The sequence below is a fragment of the Manis javanica genome, chromosome 3 (assembly GCF_040802235.1).
Source record: "Manis javanica isolate MJ-LG chromosome 3, MJ_LKY, whole genome shotgun sequence".
Lineage (NCBI taxonomy): Eukaryota > Metazoa > Chordata > Mammalia > Pholidota > Manidae > Manis > Manis javanica.
The window spans coordinates 33764377-33781781 of NC_133158.1; the positions used below are offsets into that span (position 1 = coordinate 33764377).

Genomic DNA, 17405 nt, shown 5'->3' on the forward strand with positions numbered 1-17405 from the left:
AAAAGGCCCGGCTGCCCCCTAAGTAAGTTATTTCCTGTCCTGTGGACCATCTCATGGGCCCCAAGGGTGAAGTCACTTTGAGGTGAGGTGGGAGTGCATTAATGTCACAGCTATAAGGAGAAATGAGCAGGCTGCACATTAGTCTTTAATTTACTTTAATAGTATAAACCTCATTTAGGTAGTATTAAGCCACAACAATAATGCCACATTGAAACAGCATTTAATAAAATGCATAAAGCTAATTCATGCACTGCAATACTCTATATACAAACACAACAATGCAAATTCTTCTTCAAGACTGAAGACATTGATTAGATATAAAATTCAGTTTAAAAAGAACATGCTGTTTTTTAAATGCCTTCACAAAGCTGACTTCAAGCAACAGCTTCGACAGGTTTTAAACCTGGAATTACAATGTAATGGCATAAACTATTTTCTGTATTGTGAATGGCAGAGGTTACATGAACGGTCCCAAGAAAATCTAACACCCGAGTTTTCCTTTAACAGATGTAATGCAGCTACATTGAACAGAGAGGTCCAAACTACAGGTAAAAACTATGGTTTGTACTATGAAAAAGGTGCAGCTTTTCAGTTATAAAACTAGTTGAACACTGGTTTACAAGGTAATTGGGAGAACAGAGACTGTAGAAAAATATTCCAGCACTTGAGTTGTATGTGGCAGCAGCATCTGAGTGCGTGAGTGCTCTGGTCGTTAAAATGACCAACTGGACTTCCCTAGAGAAAAGCCATTCCTCATGTAAAGTCTGCTACTTCCAAATGTTACCAAAGAGTAAGCTTTAATTTTTCACAGCATGTTAGTTGCTGAGGAGTGTCGCCGAGCATTTTGTCTACGCTGTATGTGTAGAGACGCCACAGTTACTGGCTTCTCAATTCCAGGATGGCTGTGCATTAAAAATGCCTGACATCCCTACCCCCAAGATCCTTTCTCTTAAGCTCACCGTTAATTATTCTCAAGATTGCTGTTAGGATAGAGAGCCACAAAGGGAGACTTTTTTAAAAGTTCATTTGGAGACTGGACAGCTTCCACTTGTATTTTACTAGAAGCCACCTTCCATAGTGTGATTGTCACGACAGGCAAGTATGGGGGCAAAGTCAGTCACTGTCAGGTGAGGCCAGCGAAGCAGCAGGAGTTTTACCTTAAAATGCGGGGAAGCTGGAGGCCAAATGGCCCTCATCTCACAAAAGGCACTGAGTACTGTGGTCTCAATGAAGTGTTCTCAAACATTGCAATAGCTTATTAGAAAGAAAAAGCAACCTGTGGCTTGTGAGCTTACAGTTATCCAGTGATGGCTTCCAGCCTCCCCGCCAGTCGCTGCGGGCAGCTACAGTGGGGCCTTGGCTCCGGAGTACCCTCAGTTTAAAGGTTGATTAAGGGGAAGGTTAATCAGAATGGACCTGGACAAGGGAAAATTGGCATTTGTAGCTTTAAGGGCACACATAATTTTAAAATTTCAGATAAAAATGGCATTTTAGTATAGATAGTTTAGTCAGTGGGTTTTATTTGCATGCTATCGTTACAGAAATCACTTAAGACTTGTAACTTACATGCCAGAAAAGTCATCAACATTCATGCTTATTTTCAAAGATTACTTGGTAGGTTTTTTTTTCTGAGTGGCACTGGGGAGACAGGACTCTGTAGCCGCAGGGCAGCACCATGGTGTGCCAACTCGCTGTGTCCTGCAGGTGAATGTCTGGGAAGCCGGTGGTTCCACCTCCCACTGTCCTTCCAGGCACACAAGAGGTGTGAGACAAGCAGGCTTAAGGCGCCTGCCTAGTTCTGGACATCAGGACAAACTGTCTTCCAGCTTCCTGGCCCTTGCCTGAACCTAGAGGATGTAGAGCAGTGTCATCCTCTCAGGACCCTTCTGTCCACCATGTCCCTGGTGGGGCATGGAGATTCTGGCTTCCTGGGCTTTCCCAGCCAGGTTCCACCCCAAGGAGAATGGCATTCAGAAAATCTCAGCAAACCCATCCTGCTGAGGGACCTGGGAACCCACATCGACTTACTCCAGGAGCTCTGAGAGACTCTGTAATGTGAGGGACTGTGAAGACATGGCTACACTTCTGTACACATCATATACACCTATGTACATGCTATATACACTGTACAGATAGAGGAGATATAAACACAGGTACATTCATTCAGTCTTAGAAGCCCATAAACCTGGACACGCACAATGCCATTGAAGGGACCAGGGCTGGACACGCAGAAGTGCGTGCTGGTGGGAAGCACACATGGGGAGGTCCAGAACCCTGGAGAAGAGCTGCGTGATCTCGAGAATGGAAGTGGGACGAAGAAAGCATGTGGGCAGGTTAGACCTTGTCAGGACCTAACAGCGGTGCCCTCCTAGCATAGCAGCCTCAGGAGAGTTCCCTGCCCAGAGGGTGTTTCCCCTGGAAAGTGCTTAGGAAGCTTCTGGACTCTAGTCTGATCAGGTCCTGGCACTTGGATCCACAGCCAAGGGCCGCTTGTCAGGAAAGGGCAAGGCTCTGGTGCTGGAAAGTACCCCAAAGGATTACAGTGTGTTTTCTCCCCAGAATAAAATAACTACATAGAGCTAGAGCTCTACTAATTCTTGGCTCTCTGCCGTGGCGAACCCCCAAAGCGAGTGAACAGCTAAGTGTACAGTGTGGCCACACTCTGTGAGGGCAGTTGGCCTCCAGCCAGGAGCCCCAGAGCAGACGTGGCTTCAACTGCTCTGCCTCAGAACAGTACACGTTTAATACTGACACTGACAAGCTCCCCAACAAGCCCTTGAGGGCAGTTACGTAACACAACTTAGAAGTGAGCACATGGGAAGTATAGGAGCCAAACCACCAGTGAGCCACCGCCTCAAGCCAGACAAAGTAACCCTGACACACACACACACACACACACACCCCTCTCAAATTAGAAGGGTGGTAACATACTGCCTTCAACAGACTCTCCATGAATAACTATTTGCTGGAGTAATTTGGTCATTTTCTAAGTCTCTTCCCATCTCATTACATATAATAAGCTCCGTAAGTTTCAACACAACTGACTGGCGTTGCCCAAGAAAGTGCTGGGAAGAGCTGGCTGCGTTGGAGCAGCAGTGCACCTGTCCCTCAGGCCACTGGCTCAGTACCCCCGGGGAGTCAGAGGGCAGAGGGCTATGTCACTTCTCTACATCTAATTTCACAACCTGGCAACAAAGGTTAAAGGCTTTAAATTGTTGGCTTTGGGCTTACTTCTCAATCAGCTTGCAAGGTGGAACGGACATGCCATCAAAGGCTTGAAATGATGTGTAGCAGGGAATGCAGGTTGTGTGGATATGATCCTTAAGGAGAGGCTGCTTCCAGAGTAAGGCCAAGGGGATCGGGGAACTGATGAGGAGTGTTCAAAACCCAGAGTGGCCCAAGGGATCTGCCATCGCCAGCAAAGGAACAAGGTAAAGCGTAGGACCGGCTGTTATCAGCAACTCTCCAAGCAAAAGAAGGTTGCTAGGGCTCCCTGTTTTTGTCCAAATGTTCCCTCCTCACCTTTTGCCTGTTACCTTCTCTTCCCAGCATCTCTAAATGGTGGCATTGTCAGGACTTCAGTCTAGGTCTTGGCTAAGCTGTCCAGTATCTTGGGCACCCTGAGCCTACAGCCTAGCTAATGGACACGGCAGTAGTAGGGCCTGGCCCCTGGCAGTGACGGGAGAGGGCCGGCACGGACCTCCCACCATCCCGGAAAGCAGACCTGAAGGAGGAGGCACACCTATTCCCAGGGAAATGCTACCCGATCAACAGACTAATGCTTACCTTCAAAAATCAAAGAACAGAAAAACAGGCAACTAAGATGCATGAACGTGCTTTAAAATGCCCTCTACAAAATCCTTCACAAGCAGAAACAGACCTGCCTTAAATCCAGTATCTTGGCCAGTTCTGTCTTTAAATCACTTCAAAGTTAGAAAACCAAAAACTTCAGCTGACAAAATTAAATCCTTTCCATCGTTTTATAATGGGCATCCTCATTATTTTCCAGAATTTCTTTCCAAGCCATGAACTACAAATAAATCCAAACAGGAATTTAGAAGTCAGAGATACTCTCCCTGCTTAATCCTGTTAATGACCTTCATCAAGTGCTGCCAGCACTTCAGAATAAAGCAGCCTGTTTGCCATAAGCCTGTGGCCAGGTAGTCAGGCTACCACCACAGCATGCGAGGCACCACCTTGACTGAAGGCCCAAGCCAGACAAGGGAGCATCCACGAGGCAGGGGTATCATTTGATCAAAGGGCCAAGCCTGCAAATTCAGCCTTACATTGTGTTTCCTTAGTCTGAACTATGCAAAAAGATACGAAGTACCTGACTATGACCCGTCTTGGACATGTCACCCGAACAGGAAATCACATCCAAAGGAATTTATGGGCACGCTTAAGATATAACCACATTCTGTTCTGGTAAGTGATGGTTGCTATAACTTATGAGGAGAAAGAGGATAACTTTGGGAATTAAAGGTTGTTTTTTAAGGAGCAGGCAGCCTGCTTCTGCATCTGTCACCTAAAACACTCCAGAGGTGGTCTGCTGTCACACACCAGGGGGTGTCAAAGTGCACTATGTCAGGACAATGGAAAAACTTGCAGCCGAGCTGCTCAGTCTGGAGACATTTAAGGTCAACAGAGAAACCTTCCATTCAGCTTCATCAACACAGCCCTGGCCAGGCAGCAGGATTCTGCACACCCCGAACAGGCTCATAGTTCTGACCAAACTGCAGAAACAAGCCCTTGTCAAAGGGGCGTCAGGAATGGAAACGCCTGAGAAGGGAACCCCCGCACTCTAAGGAGGCCACACGCCACCTGCACAGCATGCAACCACCCCAGACTACTCAGGAATTAGTGTCGGGTTCAAATGTCCACCTTGCACTTTCTGGTTGCAAGGCTCTGTCTGCTGTGAATGGTGGAGGCGATGGGGATGTCTGCAGCTGCTGCAGGGATTGCTCTGAGAGCTCGACCTCAGGAGAGAGCCCCGGTTTGGAGGCTTCTGGTCTGGGCCACCACCGGCAGCTACCACCCTCCACCGACTTGTGAGACAGATAAGCTGCATTCGTTCACAGGAATCTAGTTCATCACCTCCAGTGCATGCACACACTTAAGAATGGTGCCTTCTTTACACAAATGATTGTCTCCTGTACCCTATTGAGTTTTCACAAAAATTATTAGCATTTCAGCAAAAGACATATACAGTTTTCCATTTGCCCTGCCCACAGGCAAGATGTTGCAACAATACACATCGATAAGTGCTTAGAAAGTGCTAATATTATTACCCTGGTAATTAGTAACTATTAATTCCAAGGACATTTTTTATATACATACAGATACTGTTCTTTTAAGTTTAGTTTTCTTTAATACTAATCTCCATTATAAAACTTTGTTTTTTGCCCTTTGAGAATTTCTAAATACAAATTGAGTTAAAAGATTGTTTCAAAATCTGCTTCATCAAAAGGCATTATAACATTTCTTATGGCAGGAAAGGATCCTACTAGTCTTAGTTGCTGTGTCTGGGATTAACAGTTAAGAAGAAACTGGTAAGTAGATGGCTAGCATACCCGAGACCTTTGCACATACCACAGTGCCCTCTGTCCTGTCTGTGAGCAGGCCGGGAAGGGTCCTTGGGCTTTTGGGCCACCGAGGGGTGCACACTATAGACTGGCCCCAGTGATCTGGCCGTTATACTCTGCCGTCTCCATCTTGAGGATGTAGGGGATTATGCTGTCTATTGAAACATTGCCAATGAGACCAGTAAAAAAAAGTTCTTCTGTGATGTTGGAGCTCATCAGCCTGAGTGCCGGCAGGCGGACGAGAATCCGGGCTAATCTGTAAGAAGCAGGGTCATTAGAGAAAGGAGGTCAGCCACCCTCAGACATCACCCCGGACAGGCCCCCAGGGCCCCGCCTGCACCGCCACGGACTCAACCAAGCAAATGGGTCCTCCTCTGATTTCAATGGTTCCTCTGACAGGAATTTACCAGGAGAAAAAAATCGAAGGAGTGAATGGCAAGATGTACATACAGGTATGTTCCCTTCATTTTTTACAATGACTCTGGTGGGTGTGGGGAAAGAAAAACTTGTAAATCTATCACAGAGGATAGGCTAAAAATACAGCCTGGTGTGTCTCCATATAACAGATCACCACATAGTAAAGATCTACATACTGAGTAAAAACTTAAGATTGTGAAGCAGCAGGTATAGCACTGTCTCATTTGTGTGTGTTTATTCGTGTTCACATGTAAAGGATTAGAAGAATGTTCACCAGAACCTCTGGGTATTGGGATTGGGAGTTTACCTATTAAAACCTGTTCAGTACTGCCCGAATTTTCAGTGTTCATTTAAAGCAACAGTTTTCATTTTGGAAAGACCCTGTGCGGGAGGACACCCCATGGCCCCAGGCCACTGGATACTGTGGCTGAAGCAGATCCCCTGCACCCCACACACAAAGCCCATGTGCACAGGATGCTCCTCTGCTGACAGCTGAGTTGGGCAGCAACCTGGATTTTCACCAGTAGGAAAATGTTAAAGTTATGGCATCTCCTTAGCCACAGAAAATGCTGGAGTATGTATGCTCAATGAACACTAAAAAGGTTAAGGTTATAAAACCTTACTTGGTATTTTACGATTCCAGTTACACAAACAAACAATTTCTAGAAGTAAATACATGAAATGTTCACAGCTATCACAGTAGTATTTACATGGAGTTAAAAGTTCTCTTTTTGTTTTCCAGAAGTTTCTAGTTTTTTTTTCCTGCAGTGCACATTACATATATGCTGTTTTTGGAAAGGGGAACTATATTCTTATTATGCAAGCAGCATTCTATCACCATCACCCATTCATAGCCACTGATCTTGAAGGGCACACAAAGGGGTTACCAGCTCAAACCTAGAATGGCTGACAGGCTCTGAAGGGTCAGCAAGGATAAATCAGGGAGGACTTCCTGCACTGTAGCACTTGTCAAAGGTTTGCTAAGATTTCTATCAGCAGAGATGCAAAGAAAGAATGGGGAGGAATGGGAGGGTTCTTCAGGAGAACAAAGTACGAGAAAGGACAGAGAATGGGAAAGACTTAAAAAAAGAAAGGAAGTGACCCATTCTAAGGCCTTTGGTAACTCTCTTGAGTTTCTGAGTCCTATGTCCCATTTTTGGCCCCAAAGCATCTGGCTTACCACTTTATCCCCCTGGGTCCCTGACTGGACTGGAAGTGACTCAGGATTTTTTTCAGAAACATCTACTTTCAAAGGCTGGAGAGTTTCTGTTGTGATTCTCCTGTGCTGTGGCTCCACCAGTGGTCTCCAGAGGGGCATTCCCAGCCTCTTCTGGCCCCGAGGCATCACATGGGAGCAGGCCCATGACCACCTCAGGGACGACCTGCCTGGATGTCTGGGCTCTGGGGTGAGCGCTCTGTCAGCCCCATTCTGTATGAGTTGAGGCTGAAGTTACTCCAGATTGGTGGTGAGGTCTTTAGTGATTGCAGTAGAAAATGGGTTCTGCTTTGGCAAAAGCTGTGTCTGGGCCATGGCGGTGTGCCTAACTAGAGGCAGGCTCTCTGCCAGCAGGGCCGGCCATAGACCCCCACAACTGTACCAGAGAAATGGCCCCCAGATCCTGGGACATCTGTTTCACGGGCACCTGCAGACTGAAGCCTGCACTGGGGACACAAATGGGGGAAGGTGCAGTCCTGCATCTTGCTGGTAAATTTTGCTCCAGTGTTTATTTTCAGGAGACAAGGTGAGAAGGGAAATGTTTACTTAATAATGGTCCCAGAAATTCATAAAGCCTCCAGTGGGTCAGTAGTGATCTTGGGGAAAAGAGCTTTGTGCTCCTCAGCTGGAAAGCCTGCCAGGCATTCTGCTCTGTTTCAGAACAACTTTCCTGTTCAAACCTGCATTAGAAGGGCCCCTTTATACAGCTATTGCTGTACAACCATTACAAATAATACAAACTAATTATTCACCCAAATAAAGGGACTTTAAAAAAATCAGGTTATCTGAGGGTAGTGGTTATTTTATACAACTTACTCACTGCTTTACAGGGGCCAGAAGTGGTTTCCCTCAGTGAGACCCCTGCTGCCAAGCCCTCTAGCTCTGCCTCTTCAGTGGGTGTGGCCCAAAGAGCAGGCTGCTGTCCTGGACAAGCAGGGTCTCCGGGAGGACTCCCATCTTGGCCATAACATCAGGCCCAGGGGGGACCTCAGAGCATTAACTCCAGCCCCTCAAATAAAAGAAGGGCAACCCCGGGTCTCGCCCACAGTTTACTCAGCTACACTGGAATGGCCTGGCCATCCAGGCCTTCCCCACCTAGCACTTTGCACGCCTCATTGCCCCTGTAAAACCAAGACTTACACACAGGCTCTGGTGTGCTCCTAGGAAAGGGAAGGCTACCGTGGTCTATGATGGCACCCACGGCTCCTGCCGCACCCCTTCCCGCCCTGGTCACAATGCAGATCTGTATCTCTCACCGGTAGGTGTCTTCGGAGTAGGTTTTCTGAACATAGTCCTGTAACTCCATCTGTGCCTTTTCTTGGAATTTTTCAATTTGGCTTGTGCTTGTCAAACCTGGATGATCTGAAATGAGAAAAGTGCCTTGGGCCTCTGTATTCAGAAAGCCTCACAGATCTCTTAGTGCTATTCCTAGTCAACCTTCTGACAGATTTCTCAGGTACAACAGATTGCACTCTGAAGGCAGATCTGATTTCCATATTACTGTTAAAACCCTGGTTTCTGTTCGGTGCCCGTCAAGGCCTGCAGTGTCCTGGGAGAGGGCTGAGCTCCTGGGCGGCCACACCAGCCTGGTAAGCCCCGCCTAGGCTAGTTCTGGACTTCTGGCTTTCTACTCTAGAAAACATCACTTTAAAACTATCACATGAGATTAGTAGTTACTGTTTACCATTTAGATATTTAATCACACAATTCCTCCCAGTTTTATTATTTTGTTGTTCACAACTGGAGGGCTGGGGGGGAAGTGGGAGGTTAAGCTGTAGTCAACCCCAGCTGCCAAGGACAGCGGCCAGGACAGCAGCCCCTGATCTCTGGAGGCTCTGGGAGAAGTGCTTGGGGGAGGGAGGCAGGCAGCCTGGTCCTCTTACTTCCCTCCTACAGTCCTGCCTGTGCGCCTGCTGTGAGCACACTGTCCTGTGTGCCCTGTGGCAGCTGCCACTACACAGCCTGGTAAGTGGGTGTGATCTGTGCTGGACTACACGGGCCAACACAACCTGACCAGCAAACAGTGAAACCAGTCAGAACAAGCAAGGACACCGGGTAGCAGTTACTTTTTTGTATGCTTCAGTCTTGTCCAGCCATTGGTTTAGGTTGGATTCTAACAGACTGAAATCACCAGGCACAAGAGCATGTTCCCCTGGGACTATAAAGGCCAAGAACTTAGAAGAGGCATGTATTCTGTTGGCTGACAAGCATGCCTATTATGAGAACGTTTGGTCACATACAGTTTGGCAGGGCTGTGCACCGCTGACCTCCGGACAAGTTCATGTTCAGGAAGTACCAGCGGACACAGGTGGGGAGTGGTCTGGAGCCTCTGCCCACGGCTTACCAGGACTAAAGAGCACGATGGCCTTCAGGTAGGCATACTCATAGCCGTCGACATCCAGCTTAGCCATGCTATTACAGAACTCCTGCAGCTTCCAGATGTGCTCCATGACTTGCTTTATCCGGTCACCGGAAAGCTTATCTAGAAGTCAACGTCACAGAGCCTCTGAGAAAGGCTTCTAAAAACAATTACACGACCTTCAAGGGGCCACAGATTGAAAGGCGTGGGAGAATCTATGTATGTGATTTAATCATCATGACAATACTTGGTTCAAGACACTAGTGCCTCTACACTCAGTTAAAAATGAAGGAAATGAAAGCTCCTCTCGGAACAAACCTAACTTAAATTCAATAAAAATGTCATAGAGTTTTTAAAAGATCACCTTAAACCAAAGGGGTAACCAGGAAAAACACGTGTGACCAGGTAGCTCCCTCTCCTAGATACACACACCCACAAGGCCCCACTAAAAGGGCAGCTCGATTCCACTTCAGCTGCAAGTGTAGATCTGCGGTGTTATCTCAAACCCTGTGCGTGTGCACTTCACACAGGATCTGCCAGTGTGTGGTGGATCTGCAGCACGGGGGAACTGCCCTATCTCCTAGTCCCAACATGGCTGGGATTTACCACCAAATGTGAGATGGTTGCCACAGATTGTTCTGGAAACTTTCCTGAACTAGGGGCTATAGATGACTCAGGTTTGTGCCCCAACTCCTCTACTTGCTGTTTCATTTGGGGCAAGTTAGGGACCTTACTGGGCCCTCAGTTTCCCTACCTGTAACACTAAGAGAATGCTGTCTAAGCAGTTGTGAGGATCTGTGTGCTATTACACATGAAAGGGGACCTGTTGTGAGATAGTAGAAAACAGGTATCCTGGTCTTTGCCTCTGGGTTCAGGCACAGCTCCTGAAACTCTTGCAAGCTCCTAAGTGGTAAGAGCACCAGGAGTATCTCCTGTCCTGCTGAGGTGATGCTGGGTGGCTGGTCGGCAGGAAGGCCAGGCCACAATTAGAAGCTTGGACTTCCCAGCACCACCCCTCATCCTCCAGCGAGGGGAGAGGGGCTAGAGGTGGAGTAACTGATCATGCCTGCATGAGGAAGCTCCATAAAATCCCCTTGGTAGGGGGTTTGGAGAGCTTCTGGTCACGAGGGGCAGAAGCTCCTGTGTGCTGTGTATCTCTTCATCTGCATCCTTTATCATGTCCTTTAATAAACTGGCAAATGTGTTTCCCTGAGTTCCATGAGCTGCTCTGGCAAATTAATCAAACCCAAGGAGCACTGGAACCTCTGATCTGTAGTCGGTTGGTCAGAAGCACAGGCAGCAACCTGAGCTCTGGACTGGTGTCTGGAGTTGTGTGTCCCCTGCCCCCTCCCGGGGGACGGTCTGGTGGGACCGAGCCATTAAACTGTAGGGTCTGGTGCAGCCTCTAGGGAGCTCAGTGTCAGAACTGAAACTGCAGGACCAGCTGGTGCTGCAGAGATTTGCTGGTTGTGACTGTGGATGGGAAACACCCCCACCCTGTGGGTGGTGAGGAAGGCACACGGGAAAGGCCTAGTGGGGAAGAACTGGGTTTCCCTACAGATAAAAACTGCAGTTTCTCCCACTTAGGCCTGTCAGTAAAGGTGAAAATAAAAGCTGTGATTATTCTGAAAACATTAAATGCCTGAATGTATCAGGAAGCTGGCACCTTTTCACAATTATTTTTTTTTCCCTTTCACATTCATTATATGAAAAATCAGGTAGAAATTCCAATGTTCTGACTGGTAAAGATTCTAGGATTTAAAAGTTAAACTGCCCTCTATTCCTGGATTTTTTTTCCCTTTCTTCCTTCCTTCAATCGTCAATCATTTAGATTTATTTGTAGGAGAAAATCCAAGGGGAAAAGTATCTTTAAATTCAGAGGGATCCATTCGAGTAACAGACACATTATTATACCTTTGATAAGCAGAGGAACTGCTTAGTATTTTTCTCTGACTCCTTCAGGAAGTGCTCTTGAAATTTTTCTTTTGGCTTTAAAGTGGAGTCACTTGGATCTAGGCCAGGCTGCATATACCTCCCCGCCCCCAGCCCTACCTTCTTGGATGCTGTTCTGCAGGTGGTTGACGATGGCTGCCAGGATGGTGGAGAGACTCATGACCTGGGAGCACTGCGCCAGGCCGAGGGTGAAGAGCTCGTTCCAGCAGGCCCGCACCAGGCTGGTGTTGCAGTCTTGTCTGGGAACATGGGGAGACAGCTGCAGGGGAGCTGGCACTTCTCCAAGCCCCAGCATGCCCCAAATAAGCGGACTCAGCAAGCGTCTGTTGAAAGTCTGTGCTATGTCGAGACTCCTCCGAGGATACAATTGTCTATGAATCTCTTATCTGAAGTCCCTCTGAAGATAAACAGCCTACTCTCTTAAAAAAGGTTTGTTAGACTCAAGTAATGAGAACTTGTAGCAGGCACAACGGAACTGTCATTTCCCATGATCGAGGAAATCTGCAGCAGTCCTGGTGTGGCTCTGTCTCAAGAAGCTGCAGCACTCAAGGGACAAAGCTGAGCATGGACTCTGAAAGCAGGAGACATGCCTTACACCCACGCTTAAGAACTGAGGACCTGCCAACCTGCAGGGAGAAACTGGGACATGATGGGCTTTCAGCCCTGCCCTGGGGAATTTATGGACAGCTCAACATGGTCGGTGCACTGCAGAACCTTATGCCCCTATCTCAGAAGCCCCCAAATGCAGCATCTCTCTACTTAAGATCTCAGGACGACTCCTGACTTCTATTCCACTCCACCCCTGGCTCCTACCACCCAGTCCTCGGCACATGGAGATGGCCTGATAAAAGGTCTGAGGAACGGGTCAGCCTTGGCAACCATGGTCCCTGGCTAGCAGTCCACTGATGGTACTTAGTAAGAATATCAGCGTCACTTGAACGAGACCACAGGAACAAACTGGAAGGGCACTCAGAAACCTTCGAGGCCATTCCTAGAGGGACAACCCTTGCCCAAGAACACATACAGAGAGAAAGGCCACTTACCCCAGAGCCTGAAAGGCAGGGATTGACCTGGCCCAGTGCATGGAGAGGAAAAGCAGGCGGGACGCAGACTCGCAGATGTAGTGCACGTTGAGGTACTCCGGCATTGGGCTGGGCATCGTGAGCTGGGGAGGAGGAGGCACACAGCACAGGTGGTGATGGAGAGACAGGGCACAGCTTTGTCAACATGAGTCCCTGTTGCATCTCAACCACGCAGCAGCCTGGGTCACTGACACTGAAGCTCCTGTGCAGACCCTTCCTCATGAAGCGTGTGTCCTCTGTATGGGGGTGGGGGGCTGGCTCTGACTTCCCATAGTTTCTTGCCCAGGGAACTGGGGTATGATGACTCTTGGAATAAAGCCAGTGATGGGGACCTCCCAGCTCACCCAAAGACACATTCTTGCTGCAACTAATTGTAATTTATTCCAAAGCTATTCCATTGAGCCATAGTTCAAATCTAAATCAAATTGAGGGAAGAGGGGCCATGTCACATACTAGCAGGCCTTTGTAGGTGGCCTCAAGGTAACAGCGAGAGCTGAGCAGAAGCCTACAGGGTAGGAGAATGATACCCCACACTGGAATGGCCAGGCTGGGGAGCTCCATTGTCTAGAAGGTGCATTAATGCCATTAAAAGTGAACTCCCACTGGTGACCTATAGCCTTGGCACCCTTGCAAAATTATGAGCAGGGACCCATCTTCCTAAGTGGCCAGATATCTCTAGTGAAGAACACTGGGAAGGAGCAGGAAGACTCAGTCTGGGGGCTGAGAGGGCACCTGGGAGTGTCCCGCAGAAGCGAGGCCAGTGGAGGAGCACGGGGAGGACGAGGACCTAATGGGGCTCCTCACAGAGCTCTGAGACCTGTCTGCTGTGGCTCTGTGGTTAGGCAAGTGGTTAGGCCCCATGGTTGGGAACGGGGGTGGGCTATCTGCATACAGAAAAGGCACATTATGAGCTTATGCTGGAGCCCAGCTGGCACTGGAAGGCGGAAAGCAGAACAGTTAGCTAACAGCCCTTGCCAGTGAGCACCAAGTCAGCCCCTCTTGGCAAGGGCAGGCCACACCTCTTCACGGTAAGTTACCTTCAGAGCCACATGGTACTGTCAGCAAAAGATGTGTGAAAATGCTTCCTAATGGAATGTTATTTCAGAATACAACATTCTGATCAAAATCCACAATAGGATAATGAGCTCACTGCAAAGTTTGATCTTTAAACTGCAGACCAGCTTTGGTACAGAGCCCCTCTCCCAGCAGGCTGGGGAGGCTGCGCCACTCACCTTAAATGTGACATGAGTGTCTGAAAGGAGGGGGCCTTCGACCTCTATGATGGGCGTGGCCTGGTCTCTGCTGATGACATGAATGCCCCCTCCTCCACTGGCATCTATCCCATCCCCCAGGCTGGGGGGCGAGGAGCTGTCTGTGGTATTAAGTGCTTTAGCTAAGGTATCAAATGCCCTGTGAGCAAAAACAAAACAAGCAAGTTGTGAATCCAGAGTTTAGGGGGACCAGAACTCTGCCTCCTGAGGGAAGGGGTAACAGTTTTTGTGTACTGTCTATACTCATCTTGGGCACTATAAGCTGTATATTATTTATCTTCACAAAACATTTCTGTTTTTTATAACTACTCTCCGAGGTAGAATCTCCATTTTACAGATTTGAAAGCTGGGCATACAGATGCTAGTTTCCCAAACCACCCATTCTCTTCCACTGGCTCCAGGTCTCAATTGGCTATCAGACCGCAAGCGACCATGAGGACCAACACACACAGGCACATGGCCCCAGCCATGCACCTGCCTGGCCTGGCAGATGGCAGGATTGGCCAGACCCCTGGGAGAGGAGCAACTAAATATACAAGGGGCCAGTATAGAGGAGAAATACCCTCAGCAGCCAGTCTCAGATGACGGGCCAGCTCATGCTACCACCAGCTCATGTCTGTCTAATACCCTGATGGATTTAAGCTCTACACTCACTGCCTGGAAAAAATATACATAAGAAAAATAGGCTAACAGAGAAATGGAGAAAAGGATGAAATATTAATATTCGGGCACAATAAGCAGTGACTAACATAAGTAACATCTGTGCACTGAAGGGTTTTCCCCTGTGAAGTTACTCAATTTCCTTTCTTCATTGTTTGGAATGAAAAGCAATTTTTGATCATTTTAAATCATGTAATACAAGTGGGTACACATTCCCGTAGTCAAAATTGGAAGAAGACAGGTGTTCAGGGACACTGACAATTCCACAGTCCTTGACTAAAGACAGGGTGGAGTCAAAATGGTACCACCCACCCTCACAACAGTGACTGAGTGTGCACGGCAGGCGGGGAGCCCCCACCCCGCAAGGGCCATACCGAGTAATCTCACTTGCAGACTGGTCCTCTGGCTGCATTTCCGAAGCATCACCATTGTTGAGGGACTCAGTCAGGTTGGCAAGGGAGGTCACTACATTCGCCAGTGTGCCCAGAGCTCCCTGGCTTGTTTCAGCCTATTAAACAAAAAAAGACTACATTAACGATACACACACACACACAATGTGTAGCATGGGTTTAAAAACAGTTTCTGTGTGAGTGTGACTACAAAGGGCAGGACTAGGGAGAGCTTTCTGATAATGGAATGGTGCTGTATGTGAACCTGTGGTGATATTTACATGAATGTACATGTGTAACAAAATGACATGAGGACAGGTAAAAGTTGGATGCCACCAAAATTTAAACTTTTGTATCAAAAAGACATTATAACAAGAAAGTAAAAGCATAACCCCTACACAAAAGACAACCCACAGAATGGGAGGGAATATTTGCCAATCACATATCTGGTGATGGTTTTGTAGCCACGATATCTAAAGAACTATTATAACTCAGTAATAAACAGACAAGCCAGTTAAACATGGGCAAGGGATTCAAATACACATGTCTTTCAAAGATAGGCAAATGGCCAATAAGCACATGAAAGATGCTCAACATTACTGGAAAAGCAAATTAAAGCCACAATGAGATACCAGTTCTCACCCACCAGGATGATTATAATAAAAAAAGACACAATGACAAGTGTTGACGAGGCTGTGAGGGAATGAGCCTCATACACAGCTGGCAGGAATGTGCTACAGTGCAGCCGCTCTAGACACAGCCTGGCAGTTCCTCAAAAGGTTAAATATAGAGTTGCCGTATGACCAGCATACTACTAGGTGTATCCATGAGAGAAACTAAAATGTCCACAAAAACATTTATACACAATGTTCACAGCATTATTCATAACAGACAAGAAGTCCAGACAACGTAAATGTTTGTCAGCTGACGAATGGATAAATACATGGTATAGCCATCCTGCCACAGCACAGATGAACCCTGAAAACATTACACTAAGAGAAAACTGCCACCACAAGAGGCCATGTACTGGATGAGTCCTTTCATATTAAATGTCTAGAATTGACAAAACTGTATTCAGAAGGGAGATTATTGGTTGGCAGGGGTTGGGAGTGGGAGAAGGGGAAGTGATGCTTACTGGGTTCAGCTTCTATTTGGTGTAATGAGAATGTTCTGGAATTAGTGGTGATGGCTGCACAACCCCATAAATCACTGAACTGTGCACCAAAGGGGCAAGTTTTCTGGTATGTAAGTTACACTCAATTAAAAACCAAAAATATACTCAAATAAGCCAAGATATGTACACACAAGTGTCGATTGTGTCTTGATTTCTGAAGTCAAAAATCAGTATAAAAGACCATAAACAGAACTGATTAATAAATCACAGAACAACTGTATGATAGAATATTGTGCAGCTGCTAAAAGATGTGGGTCAACATGATAGAAAGATGAAGGGACATAAAGTTGAAGAAGAGTGAAAAAAAAGAAAAAGAACACTACCTGCACATGGACCCAGTGTCCCTTCTGGGTCTTGAAACCGTCCTGGGTTTTCACAAGACGGAAGCAATAGGAGAAGCTGGGTGAAGGCTACGTGGGCTCAAGTGTGAAGGCTATGGAACACCTTCACACTTACTCAAAGTAAATCATGTTCAATATATCTTTATTTCAAAGTAACAAGTTTAAAAAACAGCTTCTGGAAATAGCTACCTTGAGGTACTTTGCATATATTCTATTACCCATGACAGACGTCTGGGGCAGTGCTGCTGCCTGCACTCCACAGAGGGGACAGGCTGGAGCATGAGTTGGAATCTGCAGCTCTTAATTATTCCTTAAATAGGTCCCTTCTCCCTTGTCCAGTGGCCACAGCCAACTCCGAACAGTTAACATTTATAGAGAACTCACTGTAGGCCCTGTGCTTTATAAAACAAACTCACTCAAGTTTCCCAGCACCCCTGTGGTGGGTGGTCCTGGAGGAAGCAGAGACTAGTAGAGAGGGCCCGTGGCCACCTAGAGCGGCGCTGAGCGTGGAACCCCAGTCTGGTACTGTGGGGGCTGTTACTCTCCACCTCTGCCTGGGCAGCACAACAGAACAGTTGCTGTGAAATCTCTTGTTAACCAGTTTTCAGGTTATTCACCTCTTACCTCCAAGCTTATGGTTTCTCTCCGCTGCACTGTCCTGAATGTCTGCTGAGTGAAAGCAGAGAGCCAGATGCTATTCCTGTGTCACACACATCACCACTGCCCAAAAGACAAAGCTCCAAGCCCAGCCTGAGGCCCATCGGGTGGAGGCAGCTCTGTGCCAGCCAACGACACTCCTTTTGCCTTTTCTTTCCCAAAAGAGGATGTTCCTCAGTGTACATTGCGGGCATGTGCACAGGTAAGACTGAGCTCTGCAGGCCTAGCTCTGGCTCCCAAGCAGCACAGGGCCAGTGCTCTGCTAATGAGTTGCTCCTTTTCAAGAGGGAACATTAGACCTTAG

At 47.4% G+C, this 17405-nt stretch overlaps 1 protein-coding gene and 1 long non-coding RNA gene across 9 annotated transcripts in view; one reads left to right on the forward strand and one right to left on the reverse strand.

Moving 5' to 3' along the window:
- Nucleotides 1–4302: 4302 nt before the first annotated feature.
- On the forward strand, nucleotides 4303–12964 carry LOC118973447 (uncharacterized). The gene is made up of 3 exons (XR_012129050.1): nucleotides 4303–4425; nucleotides 5982–6034; nucleotides 11649–12964. It is a non-coding gene; the product is annotated as an uncharacterized lncRNA (long non-coding RNA).
- Nucleotides 4420–17405, reverse strand: part of NR2C2 (nuclear receptor subfamily 2 group C member 2) — a 149150-nt gene continuing 136164 nt past the window's right edge. For 7 of the 8 annotated variants that reach the window (XM_037023795.2, XM_073231079.1, XM_073231078.1 and 4 more), the window contains 7 exons: nucleotides 14915–15048; nucleotides 13842–14019; nucleotides 12571–12692; nucleotides 11627–11766; nucleotides 9560–9697; nucleotides 8472–8577; nucleotides 4420–5838 (listed from right to left, as the gene is read on the reverse strand). In XM_037023795.2, the coding sequence (XP_036879690.1) occupies nucleotides 5664–5838; nucleotides 8472–8577; nucleotides 9560–9697; nucleotides 11627–11766; nucleotides 12571–12692; nucleotides 13842–14019; nucleotides 14915–15048 (993 nt within the window). In that variant the 3' untranslated portion in view covers nucleotides 4420–5663. The remainder of the gene's footprint in view (nucleotides 5839–8471; nucleotides 8578–9559; nucleotides 9698–11626; nucleotides 11767–12570; nucleotides 12693–13841; nucleotides 14020–14914; nucleotides 15049–17405) is intronic. The other variant, XM_073231082.1, reaches the window with a different exon arrangement.